The 27,047-nt window shown below is 34.7% G+C and overlaps 1 protein-coding gene across 3 annotated transcripts in view; it reads left to right on the top strand.

The window, feature by feature from the left end:
* Window positions 1-27,047, top strand: part of ERCC6 (ERCC excision repair 6, chromatin remodeling factor) — a 102,711-nt gene that overhangs the window by 51,656 nt on the left and 24,008 nt on the right. For all 3 annotated transcript variants that reach the window (XM_072627450.1, XM_072627455.1, XM_072627462.1), the window contains 4 exons: window positions 2,580-2,708; window positions 6,985-7,143; window positions 12,999-13,134; window positions 26,449-26,619. In XM_072627450.1, the coding sequence (XP_072483551.1) occupies window positions 2,580-2,708; window positions 6,985-7,143; window positions 12,999-13,134; window positions 26,449-26,619 (595 nt within the window). The remainder of the gene's footprint in view (window positions 1-2,579; window positions 2,709-6,984; window positions 7,144-12,998; window positions 13,135-26,448; window positions 26,620-27,047) is intronic.

A 27,047-nucleotide genomic window follows, 5' to 3' on the forward strand; every position in this document is an offset into this window, starting at 1 on the left:
ATAAAATTATTTTTATAATTTTTATTTTATTAATAATTTTTATAATAAAATTTTATGTGTTCTATGCACAAGGTTATAGAATTCTCCCACAATTTAAGAGGTGAGGAGGGAAGAGGAACAGAAACCAAAACTGCAAATCCAATGTGATATGGAAATTTATCACATTAAAAGAGTTAACACAATGAGTTAACAGATAACTCCAAGGAAATATACTTTCTTTAACAAAATCTAGTAGGTGTTATCAATTTTATTGGAAAATACCTAATGACTTATTCTAAATTTGTAAGATCTTAGCATAATGGTATAGAGTCAGTTTTTCTTTTGTTACTTTTCATTCTGATCTTTCTTTGATGTTCTTATCTTGAAATTTAAGAAACTACCTTAATGGTTTTTCAAAAGTGAAGGTATCTGTAGGACCACTATTGTAATAAAGAATAGTACATTTTGAAGACGTTTAAAAATTGCATTTTTTTCAGCATTTTAATGTTAAAGGTGGAAAGCCATTTAGAAAAGTTATTGTAATAAAAATGTTAGCATTGCATTTCTTTCTTTCTTTCTACATTTGTTAAATTGTGGAATCTTAGAATTAAATGGGATCTTCACTTCTCATATCTAGTTAGTTATATCCTATATATTTTACCTTCTTATATCCATCCCATCCTTTATATTTCCATTATCACCACTTTGGTACAGTCTGTCATTGCCACTCATTTGAACTACTGCAATAACTTCCTTAACAGTTCTCTGGTCTCTTTTCAGAACTCTTCAGTCTTCATAGTATTGCAAGAATAATTTTTCTTATAAATAGATACGGTCATTTCATTTCCGTAAAGAACAACCCACAAACTAATGGTTCCCTTTTGCTTACCAAGTAAAAGTTATTTTCCTTTTTCTGGCATTCAGATCTCTCCATAGTCTGGTGTCATTCTACCTTTACAGAATTATCCTATGTTTTTTGCCTTTTTCCTCTATATTTTAGTCCAAATTGGACTATTTTCTTCTCCCCAAATATACCCTATACTAAAGTCTAATTGAAATTGTTATTGCCATCAAGCATTCTTTGATTTCTTGTTTGATAATAACCTTCTTTCTCAGATATCTTGTAACATTTTATTTTATACCTTTTTAACGCAGTTATCATGTAATATCGTTTATTGTGGTTATATAAAGATTGGGTGTAGACCATAAGTTCCATGAGGGTGAGCATAATGTTTTGCATAAGCTTCATGTTTCCTTTTACTCTGCACTTAATAAATAAGTTTTAGTATCAGTTCTAGGTGTTGTGATGTACGTTGGCTTAATTACAGACCTGGCTTTGGCATGTACTAGCTGATCATCTTGGACGAAGCAGTTAGCTTAGTTGGCATCTCTTTCCTTATCTCTAAAATGAAAGAATTCTAGATAAGCTGGAATGTCCCTTTCCACTCTCAAATTCTAGACTTCTATATGGACAACAATCATGTCAATATCATGCTTTAGGTATTATTGTTCAGTTGCTAATTTATCCAACTGTGCTATCATCTAGCTCTACTGATTTATGCACAAAGTTAATGTGAGTGACTGTCAAATATTTTGCTCAAGTTGTAGTGTAATGTGACTGTGGTGTTCTCTGATCTACTAACCTCATAAGGTTATGTCATCAAAAAGGAAATAACGGTTAGTTAACCCATGTTGTGTTCGAACACTAACTACATCCTTTTCTAAATGCTCCCAATGTGTTTAAAAATCCATTCTATAATTTTACCAGTGCTAGCTTATAAACTTATTACTTTGTAGTTATTAAAAGCTACTTTTTACCCCATTTTGAAATGTATGTTGTTTGGTTTAATCTTTTTTCCCTTGTGAAAACTGACATTTGGCCTAATCTATTCTATTGGCATGTCGTCTGTTTTTTGTGATTTTTCCAGAATTTAGCAACTGAACAATAATATCTAAAGCACGATGATGAACTGATTGCTGTCCATATAGAAGTTTAGAGTTTTAGAGTGCAAAGGGACATTCCATATTATCTAGAATTCCTTCATATAGAAAATAGTATAATACTTACATTTTAATAGTGCAGGCCATATACAGAAATAGTATATTTCTGTAATGTGAATAAAATGCCTTTCAGGGGTAGAGTGTAAACATAGTCTTTCATTGCACCATAATGTCATGTTGGCTGTATTTTGGAAATGCATAGTTACATTGATTTTTATGGCCATTTTATTTGTAGGAGCACTTGATATTTTATAATAAAATTAGCTAAGCTTATTTATCTTATCTTATTTATTACTGAAATTTTTTCTTTTGGTATTCCTTGAAATGAGAAATTATTTTCCTCTAAGGGATGAGGTCTTATTTAAAGTACTGCAGGTAAGAATTGGTTTGAGATGAAAATCAGTGAGTGTAAAGAGGGTTTTGTTTTGTTTTTTTCTCTGAATCCAGTGCTTTTTGGCCAGTGATGGACATTTTGAAGCTCCTTCTTTTAAGGCCTTACTTCTTAGTTCTTGATATAGATATTATGCAGTTGCATCTGGCTTTAGATTCTCTGTAGGAACCACACTCATTGAAACATGTTTTTTCTCTTTACATGGTAGGAGGTGGAATAAGCAGAGATTGGAAGATAAAGAGCAGCGTAGAAAGGCTGAAGAAGAATCTGAGGAAAGCGATGCTGAATTTGATGAAGGTTTTCGAGTGCCAGGTTTTTTGTTCAAAAAGCTTTTTAAGTATGTATTATATGCTTCTTTCTTTATATTGTACCATCAGATTATTATGTGCGAATAAATATTTAAAGAATACTGTAATAGCTACCTGTGGTCTCTAAATGCGCTTATAGCAGTTTATTGCCAATACAAACACAGGCAAATCTAAATTTATGCCAAACACTATTCATTAAAATTAGATGATAACAAATTGATTGAAGTGATTATTGGACTTGTTTGTTCGCTGATAAATCTGCACAGAAATGGTTCATAGGCTAATGGCAGTATGAAACAGCCAGCAGTGAAAAAATTTTTTTCTTTGGTAACTTAGTTTCAAGGAACTAAATCTTGAATTTCTTAAATTGAATTTCTTTGTAGCCATAGCTTTTCAAGAAAAGCTTTAGTATTAAAATAAAATTTAAAAAAAATACATTTTTCTGCATGTGAAATCATGAGTCTTACGCTTTGATGTTCTCAATGTTTATCTGAATACTCTCCTAGTAGGAGAGATGATACATTTACGATTAAGGTGGTTCCTGAAATTGCTTAAAATTTCATTGACCAAAATTTGATTGATTTTGCTTCAAAGAACACAGGACACTGACTGTGAGATAGAGTATTGACCCTAATTATCTAACAGTTGTGATTCTTAGATGATTAATGTAAATACTAAAGAACATTTTCACTATCATCACCCCTGGGATTTTCTTAACAAGTTACTGTAGACAGCCTTTCTAGAAAGTTGAATAGTGCATAGAAAGCTGAAGCATTAAGTAGCTTTTTCGTACTCATTTGCACCTTTAATTCCTGGACATTTATCTCTAGTAAAGGTTGTTTTTTCCAGGAAGAAACTCTGAGACAATTAAAAATTAATTCATTATGAAGACTTACTTAGCTGACAGTCCTTCCATCAAGATGCCTACTCACTGTTAATATGCATTAATATAGTTCCACCCTTTACCGTAAAGATATGGAATCATATCATCTTTGTTATTTCCTCTTAATCTGAGTAATTCTTTTGGGGTGGGAGCGTGAAAAAAAGAGAAAATGAATGAGTATGGATATCTTCATTCAACAAAAAGACCTACTAAAGATGTTAGACAAAGAAGTAGGACTAGAATTTTAAATCTGAATGCAAATATAATACTTATTAAAAAGCTAATAATTTTTTACTTTTGAGAGTTAATTGTGTTATTCATTGACTTCAAAAATATGCCGCCTGTGGAAAGACAAAATAAATAACTTGTTGGCAGTACTAGTCATCCCACCTAATGTGCTTGCTTATTAAGAGGTTTAGCTTCAACAATATAATTTAAAAACAGAAGCAAAGTACAAATAAGTAGTACTAATAAAATTAGAACTTAAAAGGACAAGAAATTTGCTATCAAAAAAAAATCATAGTAGCCTGACTGATGGAAAATAGTGTATTTCTAGTTGTGTGATAAAGTCCTAAATGATCAGAGGAATCAAGTAATGGTTATTTTGATTCAAATGTCAAGATTTTTTTTAATACAGCATGGTTCATACTTAATTGGAACAAAATTTTACTTATAAATAAATTAGAATGTGACTCCTATGGTAGTCAATATAAATATTTTCTAATTAGTTTAATTGCATAGTCCTTGAATCTGTTCTACTTCTGAAAAGATGGAATTTTAAATATAATAAACCTTGTATATTTTTCTGTCTAGCATAGGAAGGGATTAATGAGGTTGATAAATTTCTCATTTCTCTTGTATAATTAAGTTTTAGCCAGACTAATTGAATTTTAAACTGTAAGTGTATTTTTACTGTGTTCAACTTTATTGTATTGGAATTAAATTAGCAGAGCATAGTGCAATACACAGGGGAAAGGAGTTCGGAATGTAGAATAATCCCTCCACTAAGTATTTCAGTAGTTAGCTTAGTAGAATAGTCAACCATTTCAACCATGTATTTAAATTTTAAAGGTTTGTGCTGAAAGTTTGCTCTGCAGTCATTTATTGATGTGACTCAACATTGAAAGGTCAAACTTGCATCTTCTAGCTCTTCTTCCAGCTGCAGAGAAATATATATCTTATTTCAAAATTAAATCCTCTGTTCCAGGTTACCATGAAAATGTTATGATAATAATCTATAGTTGGCCTCCAGTGATTGAAATTTGTGAAAGATTTCTGAATCTTATTGTTATATAGTAGAGTCTACTACCCATTCACAACTTTCACAAATTAATTATCTAATCAAAGACAAATATAAGAATAATCCTTTGCTGTGTTTGCAATATTATCTATGATGTGATGAACATTTTTAAGTTCTTCAGTGGTTGTTATTTCTCTGTTTCTGAAATATCCAGAAAAGTACATTTTACAGTCTGCCATGGTATAAGGGGTGTTAAAAGTTTCACATTTATAATCACAGAACCACTATTAATGTCTAACTGAAATTACTTTCATGTAGTCTAAGCTTACTCCTGCCCTCAGAACTGCAGAATAATTCCTCCACGTCATCCCTGTGATATTCCTTCCTGTACATAGCGATGTGTATTAAGGCACAGTGTGGTTGCTCAGTAAATGCTGAATCTTTTTTTAACCTTCATTTGTTGAAACAAAGTCAGTTCAGTTTCTTTAGTTTTCCCAGTAAAATAAAAAGAAAATTCTTGTTAGGTAGAAACAGATACTAGTTTAATGAATTCCATCACTCTTTCGATGAGGCTGAAGCTGAAGGAAGTTAGGTGATGTCTGAGGTTACATGGTTACATAGTGGCAGAGTTACGGTGGTATACAATGTTTGTGTATTGTACCTTAGTTTTAACATGTATTTTAAGAAAAATTGGAAAAAAAAAAGAAAAATCGGTAAGTATATATAGATTGTTATGATTTTGATCTTTTTTTTTTTTTGCCTTATAGACAACCTATGATACTTTAAATGAAATTTGTTTTTCCTTTTCTGAGGAGAATTTTTATCTATATTCTCTCTAAACTGTATCATATTTTATCTTTATTTTTATTGTGAAATATAATATTATCAGATTTCTTGCCACCCCACATAACTTAATTTTGCCATCAAACTTAATGAGAAATAACTTTTCTAATTAAGGCTTTTCCTTATGTCACAGTCATTCACAATGTTACTGTCAGACTTTTGACACTTGTGTCTAAAATAGAAGGGGAAATAAAGGTCATGGTCTCTTTAGCAGGAAAATGACAGAAATTAAAACTGTAATTCAGACTTAAGTTTAGTGTCAGATTTTAGGTAGACACAACAGTAGTTGTGTCCAAAAACTTTGGAAACTAGGAAATTGCTTTTATAAGAAAGTGTTCAATTATTTTTCCACGTGGTCTAGAAAAGCTTAACCATTTTGTTTTGATGGGTTTATTTTTAGATTTTTCACTTTAAACTTTTTCTTAATTTCTTCCTTTGTATCTAACTTTTATTTTATTCAGTATTTATGGGGGAAAAAAATTACACCGTACATCCTTTCACCATACGGTGTGTTTTTTTTCCTATTACCTGTCACCAATTCTAAAAAAGAGCCAGAATTTGTGATACTGTTGTAGTCTGTGATCCACTTAGTAAAATATTTAAGTATAAATGGTTTTTCACCAAATTAATCTTCAAGGCCTTGGCTTCACACAGTCTTTACTTTTCATTTAAAATTGTTGTAGGTCTTTAAATTATTTTCTCTGTTCCCTTCTAAGTCTGATAATAGTATCAGAATAAATTTACACCTGATAATTATTCACCATGTTCCATTTGTTGAAACCATACCTAATACTCATAATTTTGTTAGTGATAGTGAAAAATAATTCTCACATAATTTTACTTACTGAAAAATAAAATTCCATTTAGCTGAATTTCTAGTTGGATATATACTAAATAAGCATTTTCAATATAGCCAATCTTGGTCTTTTATTAGATTGATAGAAAATAAAATAGTTTTCCTTATTTATTATTTTTATGTAACTTTCTATATGCAAAAAATATTTGGAGGTTAGACAGTAATATAAGAAGCTTTGTCTCTTAGCAGGCAGCTCACCAAGTAGGAAAAAAAAATGAAAGTAGCTCCTAATTATCATGTCTGTCAGTTTAATTAGAAATGTTTTAGTATTCTGTAAAGAACAAATTTGTGACATATTATGGCTAAGTACATCAATAATATATGACCTTATAAATACAGCACTCATGTAAAACACGTCCAACATGTTTCTGTAACTGGTACTAGAATCTTGCCAAATGATTAATTCATGAGTACTTTCTGTTATGATCAGTATGATCAAACATTTGCCATTTTCTTTTTTCTTGTTGGTGCATGTTGTTGTAGGTACCAGCAGACAGGTGTTAGGTGGCTGTGGGAATTGCACTGCCAGCAGGCAGGAGGAATTCTGGGAGACGAAATGGGATTGGGCAAGACCATCCAGATAATTGCCTTCTTGGCAGGTCTGAGCTACAGCAAGATCAGGACTCGTGGTTCAAATTACAGGCAAGTGCTCCTCTGCAGACTGTCAGTCTGTGGAGCTCGATTAATATTTCATCAGATGTATTGCTGGTGGAGGAGGGTCTTGTGAATTATTGATGACATTTCAATTACAATATTCCTTTAATTCTTTTAGTGGGGGACATCAAAGGAAAATTTTTACGAGACAATGGAGCTGTAGGGCAGAGAAATTAAACATGTAACACTTTTAATGAATTCCAGGCATTGATGCTTCATTTTGCAGATGAGCCCCACTAGATATTTTGGGTCAATACAGTGTCTAAGGTTAGCTTCCACAAATGGATTGTTTACAAACTCAATTACATTAATATCAATAGTTTACACAGTATGGAATTTTAAATTAGATATGATACCTTTAGTTCCATTTATTAAATTTTACATTAAAATATTTGTTCTGGCAAAACACCAGGTGTGCACTACAGGAAGTATAAAGTCTATTCATGGGGATAGTTGGAGCTTTGGATTAGGAAATTGGAAGCAGCTATCCAGAATTTCTTTTACGACTAGCATGCAGTATAGCAATATTTGTAGGTCTGTTTTCTTTGGAAAGCTCCTGTTAATCTATTTATAGTTTTATTCCTCCTCCTCCTGCTGTCTAAATATGCTCGATAAATTCTAATAATAGGAAATATTCATATTTTTATTTTAGTTTAAAGAATTGCATGAAAATTGACACTTTAAAAGCTCATCTCAAGAGGAAATGAAAATAAGTGATCAGTATTATTTAAATGTGTAATTATGCTCATTTGGGTAACTTTTTTATTATCCTACATACTGAAATAGACTGCTTTTATAATCTAATAAATAGGTCATGAAGAATTTGTTTTTAGAAAGCATAATTGAAAGAGTTAATATAGATAAAAGTTATGATAGATTAAATAGTGATAAGACATTCCATAATGAAACCAGTTAATCTTCGATGAGCTTTTGAGTAACTGGCTTCTCATAATATGTAAAAGGGTATCTATATTTGACTGGTATAAAGGGGGTTTCCTTTGAACCTTAGACATAAATTTGCATTTCATATAAAACCATAGTGAAAAAAATTATTTGAAAGGATGTATAAACTACTGAAAATTTGGTGTTTTGCCCCTCTCTTTCCATAATAAATCAGTAATTGAGCATTATGGAATTATATGTTTTATTTAGAATTAGTCCCTCCATTGCCTTACGTACTTAAGTGAGGTTTTTTTTGATGACTGAATCTTCTTAAAGTATCCATACAGTGATTTTTGGACTATTCTTTTTTCCTTCCAACATTACAGAACTTGTATGGATCTTATGTTTTGGGCCTAGGAAACCTAAAGTCTTCCCTGCAGTGCTGTTTGGATATAAAAATTAAAACGTTCTCTCCTGAGTAGGAGCAATTCTATCAGTAGCTGAAGTCGGTACTAATAATGAGCAGCAGCTGTAATCAATTAACTATCAATGCTCATATCCTCTGCTCCATAATGAAATAGCATGGCTTATTGGATTATAGCCCAGATCATCTTTATTAAAATAGTATCGGTGGAAATGGCTCCAGTGAATGTGGTTATATATCACCCAAACAACTGGGCTATTTATGAATGGAGATATACTCAGGAGCATAGTCCCCTTAAATGTGCCCATGTTGCCATGGAAAATTACGAAAGAAAGTAATTTATATATACCCTTGTCCTCTGAAGCTGGATAACTACTTCATTTTCATGACCTAAAGAAAAAGAAACTGAGTATAGTGGTATTGGCAGGTAGCACATCATAAGGTATCAAACAGCTGATGTATTTTTTCTCATATGTGTATATATACACATACATACGTACCTATTATACTACAGATCTCTTAAACTCAATGAAATAGAGAAGGCTACATGTGTGTCATCTTTAGTCATAACTTCAAAAGTAGTGGACAAAGAAAAGTAGTAAGTCTCAGCAATTGGTGATCTTTAAAAAAAAAGATTCAGTGTCAAAAAGGAGAAACACATTGCATGTGGCAAAACAAAAAACAATTAAAAACCTCTTTTTCAGTCAGCAGACTCTCTTCTCTTGCTTCTGGAGTAGTAATAATACAAAAATATTAGACTCGAAGTTAATTACAGGTAGGGAATAAATAGATCACTTCTCAAATTGGCATTAACTTTTTTAGGCCATTGGATCTCATTTAGTAAATTCTTGTTCCTAATAATTTAATTCTTAATAATTATCTCAGAGAGTTAATGCTCTTTCAAATGATTTCTAGTCGGAGCATTATTATGATTCAAATATGTGATTTACTTCGTCAGATTAATTTTGAAAGACGACAAACTGCAGGTAGTGGACATCATTTCTAATGTGTAGGTTAAAAAACTGAAGCATAGATTCATTGGGCAATCAGTGATGGTAAAGATTATGTAATAACCATTAAGTCTGGTCAGAACTGCTTCTGTTCACTAAAATGTATTGCAGTGATTTCTGATCTTTTAGTTTGTTGATGTTAGGAATTGGAAATGGTGGCTTATTTTATAGGGTGTGCTCTTTAGTGACATGTCTTACCTTTTCCAGACACTTCCAGGTTTCAACTTAATGGGGCTCAATTACAAAGTCCCATTTTTCTCATAATATTGAGAGAATAGAATGAGAAATTAAAGGGCATAATAATCCAAAATTGGAGATCTTTTTTTAAATTGATGTTTTAAAAGCTAAGAGATCATTCATGGTTATCTAATTATAGAATCTAGAAAGAAAAGGATTGGTTTAAAGTATTAAAATGTGCATGTGTTTATTTGAAAGTAATTTTTAAATTGCAGAGAACTTTTGATCAAATGCTTATCAAACATTGTATTGACATTGGTTACATTCCATTTCATTGTATAAGATAGGAGAACTTAACATCTTTTGATGGAAGACCAATATATACATAGAAAGGTGGGCAGGGAAGAATGAGTGTTCCCAGAACAATATGAAAGATAACTAAACACATCATTCTTCTTATTGCAGAAATATATTTATCTCTCTGTCTGTCTCCATCCCTGATTGGAGGCATATATAAAGGTGCTCAGGACTTGCATCAAAAAAATTTTTTTTAAGTTTATTATAAATATTGCTATAACCTTCCCTACCTTCTCCATCTCACACCATTTTCAGATTGTCATATAACATATAAAGGCATGTGGCAGTGGCAGCAGCTCAGCAACCAGCTCCAATTAATTCATTTAACTTGTAGCCATTTATTAAATCTTTACTATGTGTAAGGAGAAAATTTCTCCTTTCTGAGTAAGGAAGGGCATATTTCTGTTACTTTTCTGGGACGCAAGTAGGAATAACAGCATTGTTTTTAAGTTCTAATTTACATATACTACTTTCTTTTTCCTTACAAAGACAAACTGATCAGTTTTTTCCTTAAATTTGACAAATTTTGAGTTTTATTTATTGATGTAGGGGATTTTGTGGTTTGTAATAATTCAGTTTTTTAGTTAAAAATAAAAACAATTTTAGAAGCTTCCTGCCTCCTGCCCCCAGTTTTTTATGGAGTTCATCATAGGATCAAAAGACTGAAAGGGACCTTTGTGGAAAATCTAGTCAGTTGTCTAATTTTATAAACAAAGCAACTTTGTATTAGAACATTAGACTTCGAGTCAAGAGGACCTGTGTTCAAATCCCACCTTAGTTATCTAAGAGTTGAGTATTCCTGGAAAAATCTCTTAACCTTTCTTGGCCTTAGTTTCCTCATCTGTCAAATGGGAATAATAACAATAGCATATACCACGGTGTCTCAGAGGAGGAGCAAATGAAATTGTGTGTGCAAAGCATTTATAATCTTAAAGTGCTTTATAAAGGAAGGCGAGCTTCTCCTGGTGCCCTTGACTACATCCTTTTCTGTCTCCCCTCCAAACTGGTCCCCTCTATTGTTCACTCCCTTTCTCTCAACTTCGGCTTCTGTTTCTCCACAAACTCTTTCTGTGCCAGCTACAAATACCCTTCCCCCACCTCCAAGTTTAAAAGCTTCATTTGGCCCAGCTGTTCCTCAGTCTGTTGTCCTATATCTCCTCACATCCAAAATTCAGAATCACGGATTGGGTTGTTTGGTACCACTGTAGTTGCCTTCATGTCCTTATCTTCCAGTAACTTCATGTCTTTTTGCAGATATATAGTTTCTGACCCTACCACTAGCCTGAACCTACTCTTACTAAGGATACTAACAATTGCTAAATCTCATGGCCTTTTTTTTTAGTTCTCATTCTACTTAAGCTCTCAGTAGTTTTGACACTGTCAACGACCCCCTTTTCCTGGACATTGTTTCTTGCCTTGACTTCTGTGATGCTGCCCTGTCTTTGTTCTTTTTCTGTCTTTCAGTGTTCCTTCTCTGTTTCTTATGCTGGTTTATCATTTATCTGCCTTCTACAAATTGAGAGTGCTTCCCCAAAGTGCTGCCCTGGTCCCTCTTTTCTTTGTGGTCTGTGTTGGTGATCTTACTAGACCTCATGGGTTTATTGTCTCTAGGCATATCACTTCCAAATCTCTTATTTCCAGCCTTGATTTCTCCTTTACTCCAGTTGTACAGTGCCCACTGTACCTCTTCATTTGCCTGTCTGATTGGCATCTCAAAGTCAACATTTTCAAAATTCGTTGTGTTTCCCCCTTAACTTTCCTGTTTCTGTCAAGAGTACAAGGAGAGTAATCACCTAGTATTGCAGCTTTGTTGTCATCCTTGCCTTTTGCCTCTTCCTCATCCCATCTACCAGGCAATCACTGTCTCATGTCAGTTCTACTTCCAGAAGACTCATATCCATCCCCTTCTTTCTCCTCATGTGACCACCATCCTTCTGGTCCATACCTTCATCACTTCTTGCCTGGCTTCTTACTGGTTTACTTTATTGGTCTCTCTTCTTTCATTCTTTTCTGTGTATCCTGAGTGTCTAACAAAGTAGTCTGCAGGTGATAAGTATTTAATATTTCCTGAATTATTATTGAAGGCAGTGAATTTCAGTCATCTGGAATATTCAGTTATTTAGAGGCTAATGTATTATTTATCAGAGGCAGTGTGGTACAGAAAGAGATGCTAGATTTAGGGTCCAGGGAGATCTGAGTTTGAATCCATTCAATCACACTTGTTGTGACCATTTTGTCCTTTGAAGCTTAGTTTTCTCACCCAGAGATAATATTGGAGATACTCATAGTAGTATCTTCCTTGCAGGGTTGATGTGAAGATCAAATGAAATCATATATGCAAAAGCACTTTGTGAGACTTAGAAGTGTTTTATAAATGCCAGCTATCATTTATATAGCTATATGGAGCAGTGGGGAAGATTCTTCTTTCTGAATTCAGAACTGGACTTGGACACGTAGTAGCAGTCACTTAACCTTATTTTCCTCAGTTTCCTCATCTGTAAAATGTGCTGGGGAAGGAAATGGCACATCACTCCAGTGTTTCTTGTGCCAAGAAAACCCCAAATGTGGAAGTATGAAGAGTCAGATACAACTGAAAAATTGCTGAACAGCAGTTGTTCTGTGCAAAGCCACATGTGCCTATATAATGAAATAAGAAAAAAAAGTTTTGTCAGGTATTTTCGTTTGGTTTTCTTTTTATTCATTAGACCTTTTTTGTGTCTAAATAGGAGACTTCTACACCATAGAAACTTTCAAGAAGTTTTATTCAGTTTTGTTCTACGTTGACACCTACATCCATTAACTGCTTTGTGCTGTAGATATTTCCCTTTCATCATGTTTTAACCCAGTAGATTTTTTTTTGTGTTAAAGAAAATGACAGTCAATTTCCATAGTATTTTTTTACTTAACATGTTAGGTCTGTTTTTAATCAAACACCTAACTTCTACTATATTTATTTCACAACAATGTTTTCTAATTAAATATTTTTATTTTAGATTTGAGGGATTGGGTCCAACTGTAATTGTGTGTCCAACAACAGTAATGCATCAGTGGGTGAGAGAATTTCACACTTGGTGGCCTCCATTTAGAGTTGCAATTTTACATGAAACTGGATCATATACAAACAAGAAGGTAATGTTGACAGTAATATAAGATTTCTTGTTTTCTCATTTTAAATCATTTGATTTTACTTATCTGATTTTTCTTTCATTTGTATGTTTCTGAAACAAATATACATTCTAAATTTTTATTATTGTATTTTATTTTTTATATTACCCTTAGAGAAATTGATATTTTCAAGTTACTTTAAAATTATCCTTTTTAATGCCTCTAATACTTTTTTGGGGTATTTTTAATGTATCTATTGTATGGGTAGGCAAGCTGAGGAGAATAGAGTGCCTGGCTTGGTTTAGAATCATTCATTCAGCATTTATTAAGTGCCTACTTTGCTGACCATTGGGGATACAAAGAAAGACAAAAGACAATCCCTGCTCTCCAGGAGCTCAAAATCAATAGATTACAACAAATCGTAATGGAATTTGCCCTCCTTGATGACAGGGATTGCTTTGCTTTTTTGTATTTGCATCCCTAGCGCTTAGTGCATGGTATGTCTGGTATATAGTAATAACTTAAATGCTTTATCATTCATTCTTCCATGGGTTTTCATTATGTTGCACTCTTCTGGCTCTCTCTGTCTGAGTGTTCTGTCTACTTTGTTGTACTATCATCAGTCTTTCAGCTCTAAAAGTGGTTTTGCTCTCAAGGCTTTGTCCTAGAAAATATATATTTTTTCCTTTCCTCTCTAGTCTTTTTCTTTTGGCCCTCTCTTTATCTCCCTTGGATTGAAGTATCATTCTGGGAAGATTAGTCTGAAATAAGTGCAACTCTCATTTCCCTTATTGGTTTCAATCCCATGTCAACTATCCAGTGGACATCTCCACCTAAGTATAATAGAGATGACTTGAACTTAACGTGTTAAAAACAGAACTTACTATCTTTTTCTTTAAGCTTGCCCTTACTTCTGTCTTCCCTGTTTCAGGAGAGGGCACTCCAGTCCTTCCAATTACCCAGCTTTAACTTTTTTTGTTTCTTCCCTCTCTACCATACCTCCCACCTCCATCCTCCATCTAATTGAATCTAAAGTCTTATCAGTTTTCCCTCTACAGTATCTCTCTCACTTATCCCCATCTTCATTCACATGACCAGCATTGTAGTTCAAGCCCTCTACATCTTTTGTTTGAGTGATTGTAAGAGTCTCCTAATTGGTCCTCCTGGTCCCAGCGTCTCCCTCTCCTATGCATCTTCCTCAGCACAGCCAAAATGATCTTCCTAAAGCACACGTTTGACCATGGAACTTTCTGAGGAAGAATCTTCAATAGCTCCATGTTATTTATAGCACAAAAGACAAACCCTTTTGGTTGGCATTTGAAGTCCTTTGCCATCTCACGTTAGCTTACCAGATTCTGTAATTATTTCACTTTGCTCTCCCTCAAACACTGTGTACTCCAGCCAGACTAGCCTACTTGCTGATCCCTGCGCATATCATTCCATCTTCTCTGTGCCTTTGAACAGGTTGTCCTTTAAGCCTGAAATGCCCTCTGTCCTAACTTTCACCTTACAGGAACCTCCCGTTGTTGGGGCTTCCTCACACACCATGCCACTGAGATTTCTTTATCTATGTAGATGTATTATTCTCTTAGTAGGATACAAATTCCTTAATTTTGGGAACTGTTTCATTTTTACCTTTGTATACCTAGCACATTGCCCACAGTAGGTGCATTAAAATGCTTATTGACTTCTTAAATTCACTTCTGGACTGAAGAAGTGTTAACAAAATCTGGACTCCCAAAATAGCAATTGTCGATTAAAATGTCCATAATAAACACTTCTCTTCAATCACTGAAGAAAGTCAAAATAATACATTGAAAATTGTGCTGATAGAGCACTGGCTCCATTATAGTCTTGTTTTTTAGTTGCTTTTTTGTCCTTTGAAACCTTAACTGTCTAATCTCATGGTCAGACCATACCCATTTACAGTTTTGTTAAAAGCTATGTTATAAAAAGTATTAAATTACAAATTAACCTAATTTAATAAATACTAATTAAACATTTTCAAGTAATATTTGTAGAATATATCTCATTATGGATTTTTTGTCACAAATACACCCATTTGAATTTGTAAATTGTTAAGGGGAGGTGTCCAATGAAATACTATTTTGCCATGTTGAGAAACATACCAGTGAAATCAAGTGTTTTCACTAGATTTTGCTAGCTCTTTACTACACTTGCCTTATTAGCATTTCATTTATAAATAGAACTTTAGTTTCAAAAAGAAATGAGGTTTGTAAAAAAAAAACAAAAAACTTTTTAAAACTCACTTAAAAGTGTCCTGGACAGTTTTTGTGTCTGTGGGACTTCTCAGCTCTTTTCTCTAATCCAGGGGTGGGGAACCTGTAACCTCCAGGCCATGTGTGGCCCTCTAGGTCCTCAAATGCAGTCCTTTGACTGAATTCAAACTTCATAGAGAAAATCCTTTTATTAAGGGATTTGTTCCATGAAGTTTGGATTCAGTCAGAAGGCTACACGTGAGGACCTAGAGGCCACATGTGACCTGAGGTCTGCAGGTTCCCCAATCCTGCCCTAATTCTTCCTTCCATTTTCTTTCTCCTAAAAACTAGACTTGGCATCTGTTTTGGATATGGTGGTTATGGGTGTATGTGCCGCACACAGTGAGAAATCAGAAATGACACTGAGGTTGCAAGGATGGGCATGTTGGGTAGATGGTGGTACCCTCATTAGTAATGAGGAGATTAGGAAGAGGGAGAGTTTGGGGAAAAGATAAATTTCATTTTGGACATGTTGAATTTAAAATGTCTATGGGACATTGTTTGAAATGTCTAATAGGCAGTAGAAGATAAGAGATTGGAGGATGGGAGAGAGGTTAGGGCTACCAAGTAGTTCTGAAAATCATCTGCATAATTAAATTCATGAGAGCTAATTAGGTCACCAAACTAAATAGCACAGAGGAAGAAGAGAATAGGGCCCAGAGCATAGTCTTGGCTATACTCTGTTTTAGGAGATGTCCGAAGACTTAGCAAAGAAGACTGAGAAGGATGGAGCAAATCAGATGGGAGAAAACAAGAACCAGGAGAGAACAGTATCACTCAAAGAAAAGAGGGTCAAAGGCCACAGATTAGTCAAGAAGGGTGAGGATTGGGGAAAGTCCATTAGATTTGGTAGTTGGTAACTTTGGCAGATCGTTGATAATTTTGGAGAGAGCAGTTTCAGCTTGGAAGCCAAACTGCAGAGAGTTCAGATGAGAGTCAGAGGAAAGGAAATGTAGGCATCAATTATAGATGATCTTTTCAGGGAGGTCAGCCATAGGAGGGAGGAGAGATACAGGACACTGGTGAGGATGGATGGGTCAGGTGAGGGCTTTTTGGGAGGATGGGGGAGACATAATAAGCATGTTTATAAGAAGCAGAGAAGCACCCAGTAGACAGGGAGAAATTGAAGATTAGTGAGAGTGAGGGGACAGTCTGCTGGAGAAGATGGAAAGAAATGGGATCTTTTGTTCATATAGGCAGGGCTTCCTTTGACAAGGAGAAGGGTTAGCTCTTCATGTGAGATGGATTGAGGAGGAGAGAGTGATGGAAAGCATCTGAGTCATGGGGTGAGGAAGAGGGGATAAAAAAAGGGTCTCAGCAAATGGCCTCCACTTTTTCCATGAACTATGAGACAAGGTTTGCAGTTGAGAAAGTGTGAGGAGGTGGTGTCATGGGGAGGCATGAGGAGGGATGGAAAGGTTTGAATAACATGCTGTGGTGAATGGGATATTGAATTGATCAGAGAGGTGTGAAGGGATTGCTTTGCTGCAGGGAGGACCCAGTAAAGATTTTGTGATATAAACTTGCAGTAGACCCTGTCAACACTGTTTTATGATTATTTTCTCCAGTCTTGTTCAGCACCATGTGAATAGGAGTGAAGACAGCAGTTGGTTAGAGTAATCCAAGACTGAGGCTTGGCAGGTCATAGGTGATGGGGAAAAGGATGACAGTGTAGAATTGAACTGGTTCACCAGGGGGTCAAGATGGGGAAGGGGGGAGAATGTAGTCTAGAGGTGTCAAACACTTGGTCCATAGGCAGCAACACTCTTGAGTAAGGTCCAAACCAAATTAAAGTGGAAATGGAAAATATTTAACAACAACAAATACAGTAAAATATAGATGATATTAACGTGTGGATTTTTTTAGGTCGTTATGTGCTCACAGGGATCCTTATGAATGGTTTACTGGCCTCTCTATTTGAATTTGACATCACTGGTGTGGCCTTTGCAGGGCAATGATCTGGGAAAAATTAAAAGGGGAAGGGCATGAGTTTCTGTCGAGGACAGAGCACAGAGTCAGGAGTTGCAGAGTAGAGGGAGATGTGCAGCGGTGATAGGTTTTGTTCAGATAAGGGAATCTTAGAGTTCGTGAGGATGGAAATGGAACACTTACAGGTGACTGTAAGATCAAGACATTGCATTTTTCATATATTGAGTTTGAAGTGCCTGTGGCACACTCATTCAGAGCTGCCTGGCAGGCAGTTTGGAGATGGGAGATGAGAGCCTGCTGATATGAAGGCTGGATGTGTAGATTTTAGAGTCATCTACATAGAGATAATAGTGGAATTCATGGGAGCTGATGATAGTCTTTTTTTTTAAATTTAGTTTATTTGTTTTCAGTTTTCAACAATCACTTCCATTAGTCCCCTCCCTCTCCCCTCTCTCCCCAAGACAGCTTGCAATCTTATATGGGTTCTACACATACATTCTTATTAAACACGTTTTCACATTAGTCATGTTGCATAAGAAGAATTAAAACGAATGGGAGAAACCAGGAGAAAAAATAAAACAGAACACAAAAGAAAATAGTCTGCTTCGTTCTTAGTTCTGATTATAATGTTCTTTCTGTGGATGGCATTTTGCCTTAAGAGTTCTTTGGGAATGTTTTATGTCCTTGCATTGCTGTGAAGGGCTAAGTCTATCAGAAGCAGTCTTCCCACACTGTGGCTGTTCCTGTGTACAATGTTCTCCTGGTTCTGCTTATTTTTATATATATAATTAATATATATAAATCTAATAAATAAATGAATGAATGAATGAATGAATAAATAAGTCTTTCCAGGTTTTTCTGAAGTCCAGGTACCTGTTCATCATTTCTTATAGCACAGTAGTATTCCGTTACATTCATATACCACAGTTTCTTCAACCATTGCCCAATGGATGGGCATCCCCTCAATTTCCAGTTCTTGGCCACCACAAAGAGAGCTGCTATAAATATTTTTGTACATGTGGGACCTTTTCCCATTTTTATGATCTCTTTAGGATATAGTCCTAGAAGTGATATTGCTGGATCAAAGAGTATGCACCTTTTTGTAGCCCTTTGGGCATAGTTCCAAATTGTTCTCCAGAATGGTTGGATTAGCTCACAGCTCCACCAACGATTAATTAGTGTTCCAGCTCTCACACATGTAATCCAACATTTATCATCTTCCTGTTTTGTCATGTTAGTCAGTCTGATAGATGTGATGTGGTACCTCAGAGTTGTTTTGATTTGCATCTCTCTAATCTATAGTGATTTAGAGCATTTTTTCACATGACTATTGATAGCTTTAATTTCTTCCTCTGAAAACTGCCTGTTCATATCCTTTGACCATTTATCAATTGGGAAATGACTTGTATTCTTGTACACTTGACTCAGTTATCTATATATGTTAGAAATTAGGCCTTTATCGTAGATACTAATTGTAAAAATTCTTTCCCAGTGTTCTGCTTCCCTCCTAATTTTGGTTGCGTTGGGTTTGTTTGTACAAAAACTTTTCAGTTTAATGTAATCAGAATTACCCATTTTCCACTTCATAATGTTCTCTATCTCTTATTTGGTCATAAATTTCTCCATTCTTCATAAATCTGACAAATATACCATCCTTTGCTCCCCTGATTTGTTCATAGTATCAGAGATGATGGTACTCTTGGTAGTAATTATGGAAAGAAATTATAGAAAAAAGAGGAGTTGGGCTCAGGACCCAATCTAGGGTATGCCCATAAATGGTGGAAGGACTTGAATGATGATCATGCAAAGGTGACCATCAAGGGTTGGTTAGAGAAAGAGAATCACTACAGAACAGTTTTAGAAAAAAACCAGAGAGGGGAGAGAGAATATTCAGAAGAGATAACTAACATAGCCATTTAAAAAACTTTTATTTTTCAGTTGGATTTACTCATTTTTCTTTTGTAATATCTCTTTGCCATTGACTCTTCCAAAACATTGACGTAGCCTTTTGAATTGAGCTGCTGATTATTTGCACATAAATGAGGCCTATTTATTCAAAGAATTGGAACAGCTCCATCTAGAATTTGCTCATGTGAAAACAGTGTTTCATATATACACTCATACATGGCATCTTTTAATACCAGTAGTATTGAAATCATGTCCTTTTACTTTTTTTATAGGCAATTAACCTATAAGCCATATAGAAATGCAGGAAGTTTCTAATTTTTTTCAACAGGTAGGAGCACGGACATAATATTATTCTGTCTGTTTCTTTTACCTGCTTGTAAATGTATTGTGCTCTGTTTTTTAAACTAAGTATATGTAGATATGTATCTACATATACATATGGTATGTATAAATTTGCACATAGTTTACATGTAGTATTTGTTTGTGTGCATATATTTTTCCTTTATAAACTGTCTTTGTACTTCATTTATTTCTAACTGTTATGGGTGGCTGATCAAACCCATCACCCAGTGACTGCCTTCACCTGGTCACACTACTCATTTGAACTTTCTATTTGTGCATATAAACATCTCATTATTTTCTCATAGTTCCAGCTTGACAATACATTTAGCCAGTTGTGGCATATAGGATTGGGAAAGAAAGAGACTAAAGGAAAGTTCTTTATAAAGATTTCTTTTATGCAAAATCATTTGTTCTTTGTCATTAAGCAGATTATATTTCTTTTCTTAATCTAAATATTTCATTGCTGTCTTGTTCAGCATAAGAACTTAAGAAAGAGACCCAAGTAGAGGGCAAGTATCAAATATCTAAATTCATACTCTTCCCAAAATGATCAATTCTCAAATTGTTTTGCTGTTGTATTTCTATTTTATATTATCTTCATTAATGTTCCTCTCTACTAACCGGACAACTGAATGGACTGTGTACGTAACTGAAGTCATGTTAGAAAACAGATACCCTTTTTACCTCAATAAAACAAAATTTAAAGTGACTTTCTGAAACTCTTTACTTGAGTCTCCTTAATCTATGAATGCAAGGTATTTTGTATTTAGTGGAGGAATGAGATTATTTTTCCCTTTTAAATTAAATCTTATTTAATTCCTTTCCCAATATGGAAGCCTTAATTGATCAACAAATATTAATTGAGTACTTGTTAATGTCTAAGACTTGATGTATGTTGGGTATAAGGAAGTATGAAGTTTCTTCCCTCAAGTAGCCCACCATCTTAGTAAAATTTCAATACACATTAAAAGATTGCTAACAATACAGTGTACTATTTGTTAATCCATTATAACCTCCTATTTTTTCCTCCTAAGGTTATCCTTGTAACTTTGCAAAGCTGTTTAGATTATTTTAAAGCTTTTGTCCTATAGCGAAGCATTTTATTATACCATGTAGAGGAGTAGGAACAAAGGATATCATAGTTTTAATTTAAAATTGACTCTTGGTTTTAATGTTTAATTGTGATTTAATGAAAATATCAATGAAGGAAGCAATTTTTGTCAAGGGAAATAATCAAAATAAGATTTTATAGTGCTTTGTAAGGACTAAAATGTCAAATGTTCATGAATAACAAATATCATTGAAATTTATATCGTAACTATTTGATCTTAAATAAAAACAATGGAATACAGTCAACTGTTACTGACTGCCTTAAGGTTTTATAATGCATTTGTTACCATTATGTGCAGGTTGAGATACTATAAAATATAAAGACATGCTCTTTTAGAGCCTTGTAAAGAAAGCAGGCTAAAAGCAAGCAAATCCACATCCAAAAGAGGCTCATTGCCTGAAACGACCTAAGCATTAAAACAAAGCAAAACAGACAAGTTCCACGCCAACAGATGATAGTATGCTGTAGGGTTGCTTGCTTTATGATACCTTAGATAAGAGTAAATGTAAGCCTGATATGGTAAACGGGAAATGATATGTTTATATTTTTGTGAGTTACGTTAAAATTGTGTTACTGGAGACTTTTTTCTTCATTGTCAGCACAAATCCTTGTTTATTAAAGATTTAGCTTGAAGGAAATTTTAATTAATTACAGGTTCAGTAAATCCTGACTGGGAAGCTGCTGTGCTGTGTTTACAGTGAATGGCCTTCATGTGCCAATGTTTCACTCCTGTTCTCTCTGCTACCTGACAATGTGATTTATGGCTGTTGTTTTCTACCAGTCCACTGTTTGCCCTCTAGGAGGGATTGGTCTCCTGAGCCTCCATAATAACAGCAGTGCTTTCACAAGACATCTTTTAATGACAACGGCACTGCATTCAGTAAGTCAGGCTAATTGCAGACATACCCTATTAATTGCAAAAACTAGGAGAGGTTACATATTTTACAAGCTTTTAATTTGAAATCGCCCGAGATGATTTGTCTTAAGTGTTTGGGTAGAGATGTCTATAGCAATATACTGTTGTTGAGACTCCAGTTCCATACTGCTATTGAATCAGGTGAAGCTTGTGTTTCCACTCCAGAGTGTGGCTAATGCTTGTAGAGATTGTGTTTTAACTGAGAGCAAAGTTTATGTTGCTTTTTAGGAGGGGCAGGAGAGGGAAGGGAAGACAATGTCATTTTAGTTTTTCTGATTTGTTGGATTTCCTTGTGATTATAATGGGAAACTATGTATTTCTCAAAAGCCAACACTGAGGAATTTATTTTAAAGTCATCATCTAGATACTGATAAGAAAATGGTTATGAACCTTTTGAGAGGCAACATCACTTCCTGGCATAACTTATATGTGTATACCTGAATTCTGATTTAATCTCTGCCATTATTTGAGGTATGAAAACAGTTTAAAGGATATTTATCTTCTTGTGGCTCTGTATATACATACATTCCTATTTCATCAGTTTGGAAATGTATGTAAGTCCTCTATTTCCCTTATTTTTCGTCTACCTGGCTGTCCAAATCTATCATCATAACTTATAAAAACCATTGTCACTCTTCAAGTACCTTGGAAGGGATGGGGGAACCAAAAGAACACGAAAGTCTGGGTTGAGAAGTGAGAATTGGTGAGCAACCTGGCTGGATGCACTAAAAGCAGGACTTTTCTGGCTTTTGTTGTGGGTTCTGTAGTAAAGGGGAAATGATGATACCTGGGAATGGCAATGTGAGAATTTAAAAAAAGGAAGGTGTAAAGTTAAATTACATATTTTGTCTGTTTAGTATCAGACAGATCAAGTTACTCTCCCATGGTTTTATTTTATGATTTTAAATCAGTCTGAGAGCTTAATTGCATCATTTCTCATCTGTAAACTGAAAGTAACAGTTGTTTTTGTGAGGTATCACTAATATAGCTAGATATCTAAAAAATAAGTCTGAAAAACTGGTGACTGGTAAAAGAATGAAGAGAGAGACTTGAAGGAGGGAGACCAATTGGAAGGCTGTATGAAAGTTTGATTGAGAGGTAATGAAGCCTGAACCCTGTGGGCTCTGGGTGTGGAGAGAAGAGGAGGTTTAAAAGAGAGATTGTGAAGGTAGAAAGGGCAAGATTCAATTCTATCTCCACAGTATCTCTTGCCTCCATTCCCTTTTTCTCCACATTCCACATTCCGTCATTCCACTGTCACTCAGTGATTTGTATGCCTTAGTGATTTTCCAAAGGCGCAGGTCTCACATACTACATTGCTTCTCGTTTAGTAACCTCCAGGAGGTCCATATTACATACTGGGATCTAATATCAAGTCCTTTTTGTCATTTAAGGCTTATGATAGAAAGATGGAAAGACTTAATATGAACTGATGAAGAGCAGAGTAAGTAGAGTCGGAAAAACAAATGTACACAATGACTGTAGCGGTTTAATTGGAACAAACGACCATAAAACAATGGAGAGTAAATGTTAGATCTTAGTAATTTAGTGTTTGATAAACCCGAAGATCCAGGCTTTGGGGGCAGAAATTCATTGTTCAACAAAAGCTGCTGAGAAAACTGGAAAGCAGTCTAGTGGAAACTAGGCATATCTCAACCATACCGTATACATCTCATGTTATATACCATGATCTGGCCAAAATGGGTACATGATTTAAACATAAAGGGTGATTATCTTAAACATAGTAGGGGAGTATGGAATAAGTTATCTTTTAGATCTATGGATAACGGAAAATTTTATGACCAAAACAAGAGAGACCTAGGATCATGGAAAGTAAAATGGATATTTTATTTGATATATCAAATGGATTTTGATTACATGAAATTAAAAAGCTTTTTGCACAAACAAAACCATTGCAGCCAAAATTAGAGGGAAACAGGTTCCTCTCATAAAAGCCTCAAATAGGAATCTGAGTTGACAAATGGTCAGAGGATATGAACAGGTAGTTTTTAGAAGAAATCGGAGCTTTTAATAGTTATATGAAAAAGTGCTCTAAATCACTAATAGTTAGAGAAGTGCAAATTAAAACAACTCTTAGGTACCACCTCTCATCTGTTAGAATGGCTAGCATGACAGAAAAAGAAAATTACATGCTGGAAAAGATGTGGGACAACAGGGACACCAATGCACCATTGGTGGAGTTGTGAACTGGTCCAACCATTCTAGAAAACAATTTGGAGCTAATTTCAAAGGGCTTTCAAAACTATACATTGCTGTTGACCCAATAATACCACTGTTAGGTCAATATCCCAAAGAGATCAAAGGAAAAAGAAGGAAAGGACCTACCTGTGTGTGTGTTCAAAAATATTTATAATATAACAGCTCTTTTTGTGGTGGCAGAGAATTGAAAATTAAGATTTTTATCAGTTAAGGAATGGCTAAACAAGTTGTGGTATGATTGTGATGCTAATACTACTGTGCTGTAAAAAATGATGAAGAGGATGATTTCAGAAAAATGTGAGAGGACTTGTGTGAACTGATGCAAAGTGAAGTGAGCAGAACCAGGAGATCATTGTAAACAGTAATAGCAGTATTGTGAATATGATGAAGTGTGACAGACTTAGCTGCTCTGATCAATGACAATCCAAGACAATTCCAAAGGAATCCTGATGAAAAACGCTACCCACCTCTAGAGAGAAAGCTGATGAACTCTGAGTGCATATTGAAGCATATCTATTTTGTTTTATTTCTCTTGCTTTTTTAGTGGGAGGAGGTAGTGCTGGTACAATTTGGAAATAAGTTTTGCATGACTTCACATATATTATAAGGATATTATATTGTTTTTTTCTCAATGGGTGGGGGAGAGGTTGGAAGGAGCGAGAGAATTTTGAATTCAAAATAAAAAAAATGTTGAAGGAAACAACAAAAAGCAGGCGAATATTAGAAAATTACAAAGAAAAGGCATGAGCTCAAAAAGACACCTATTCCTCTTCAAAAGCAGGAAGGCCATAGAAATGTATAACACGGCATATATTTTCAGATTTTTTCAATGTCTGGATTGTTTTCTGGATTTCTCATCTCCCCCCCACTCCCATCTTCCTGGCTTAATTTTTTTTCTTTAAAAAAAATGTTACATAGGATCATCTTTGGGAAGGAAAGGAAGAGGATAGAGAAGGAAATTTAAGTGCCATGAAAAGAAGATATTAATAGATATTTTTTCTCAAAGCTCTTCATAACTCGACTCCTTCCTGGCCTTGGATTCTCCAGTGTGCTTACATTTTCCTCTCCTACAAGATCTCTACCATAGAGCTTTACTGGACTACTTCCCATTCCTTTACCTTATACTACTCCTGACTCTCTTGCTTTTCACTGACTTTTCCTTTTCTCCTTCACCTCTTAGTTTCCCTGGCTTGCTTCTGGTCTGCAAGAGGCCTTACCCAGTTGCAACTCCCCCTCTGAGAACTTCTGTGATCTCCCCTCCCTCCAGTTACCTTCATCTCTTTTGTGTATACTTGTATGTGTACATGTTGTCTTCCCTGATAAAATGTAAGTTCCTTGAGGACAGAGGCTATTTAATTTTTGTCTTTATATTCCTGGCACATAATAGGCACTTAATAAATGCTTACTGATTGATTGATACAAGTATCTTTTGTGTTAATATAATATACATCATTCTCTGCCACAGACAGATGGACTTGACTGAACTGTAAGTATGTATTTAGTAGGAGGAACTTAACCAAAAGATGACTTGTCTGATCAGAATGTAGGGTTCAGAACTCTAAATGTATCCTGCACTTGTTCGAGGAAGTATAATTGAAGTGTGTTATTGTGGAGTAATGCTCAAGTAAGTTGTACCTTCCACCTTTACCCTCCAAAGTCAGGCAGGAAGGTGGGAGTGGGGTTAGGGGAGGACCATAAAATAGAATGAAAAGACAGGGCAAGTTTTATGCTTGTCTGAGCCCAGCTGGTCATTCCTTTCCCTTCCCTCCTCCTACTTTTAGGTTATAATGGTGGTGGTGATTTCCTCAATTTTAGTAGACTAGGAAGATACACTATTTTCTGATGTCGAATACAAAAACTTAATTCTGACTCCACTAATTCAAAATTTATCAATTAGAAGTTGACACTAGTTAGTCTGGTTCACATTAACCATACATATTATAAAGTATTAAAACTGTAATAAATTAAACTTGGTACATCTTATTTAATCCAAATTAGTGACCTACTTACTGTGTAATATTGACTTGAATAACCCTGAGAGGTTAGATATTATACAGAAACATTAAAATGACATAGTTCACCCTGTAAAAGCTGTAGGAAAAAGAAAGATCCTGATTATTTTGAGGCAAGAATTATGTCTTTTTTTTTTAATCCAAATATCTTGCACATAATAAACCCTTAATAAATATTTCTTGAATTGAGGCAACTTGATACAGTTTACCTCTTATGACTATTCAGGGCTTTTTGAATACTTTCTGGAAACTTGCTGTTATCTTTTATTTATTTGTTAATTACCTTTCACTTGACATTGTGTCCTTAAGTCCAGGGAGGTTAAAATTTTGAAGAGATGGCAACGGCTTTGTCACATGTGATAAGTTGTCTAGTCTTATCTTGTGGTTTTTATGGTTGTATTAATCTCATTTTAATTGTTGGTCTATGGGGCAATGTTGGTTCTATATAATAAAGTAAGTGCTGAATAGAATGCCAGTACTAATAAACATATAATTAGTATGCTATATGCACATTCATGAAGTGTTTTGGGATCCTTTAGGATGAAAGATTATTGTAGGATTATTCTTATTTAATATGGCTCGTGCTAATAAATTTACTGGAACATTATATTGCTATTTTAGGTGAAACTTGTCCGAGAAATTGCAAGATGCCATGGAATTTTGATCACTTCATATTCCTACATTCGATTGATGCAAGATAATATTAACAATCATGACTGGCATTATGTGATCTTGGATGAGGGACACAAAATCCGAAACCCCAATGCTGCAGTTACACTTGCTTGCAAACAGGTATAGCCCTTTAAAGTGATATAAAGGATATTTCACATTTGTTGTTCATTGTTTAAGTTGTGTCCAACTCTTTGTGACCGCATTTTGGTTTTCTTGGTAAAGAAACTGAAGTGGTTTGCCTTTTCCTTCTCCAGCTTATTTTACAGATGAGGAAACTGAGGCAAAGAGAGTAAAGTGACTTGCCTAGGTTCACACAGCTAATAAGTATCTGATTTGAACTCAGCTTTTCCTGATTCCAGGTCCAGGGATGCATTATAGTTCATTCAAACAACTCTTCAACTTTGGCTGGTGTTCTACCAGACTGCAGAATCCTTTCTGTGCTTTCATATTATACTGCAAATGCTTTATTGGTTCTATAAATTATGCATGTGGATTAGGTACTTTCTCCATTGGTGTAGATCACAGGGTGCCCCAACCTTCTTATCCTG

Source organism: Notamacropus eugenii, chromosome 1, assembly GCF_028372415.1.
Source record: "Notamacropus eugenii isolate mMacEug1 chromosome 1, mMacEug1.pri_v2, whole genome shotgun sequence".
In the NCBI taxonomy this organism is placed as follows: domain Eukaryota; kingdom Metazoa; phylum Chordata; class Mammalia; order Diprotodontia; family Macropodidae; genus Notamacropus; species Notamacropus eugenii.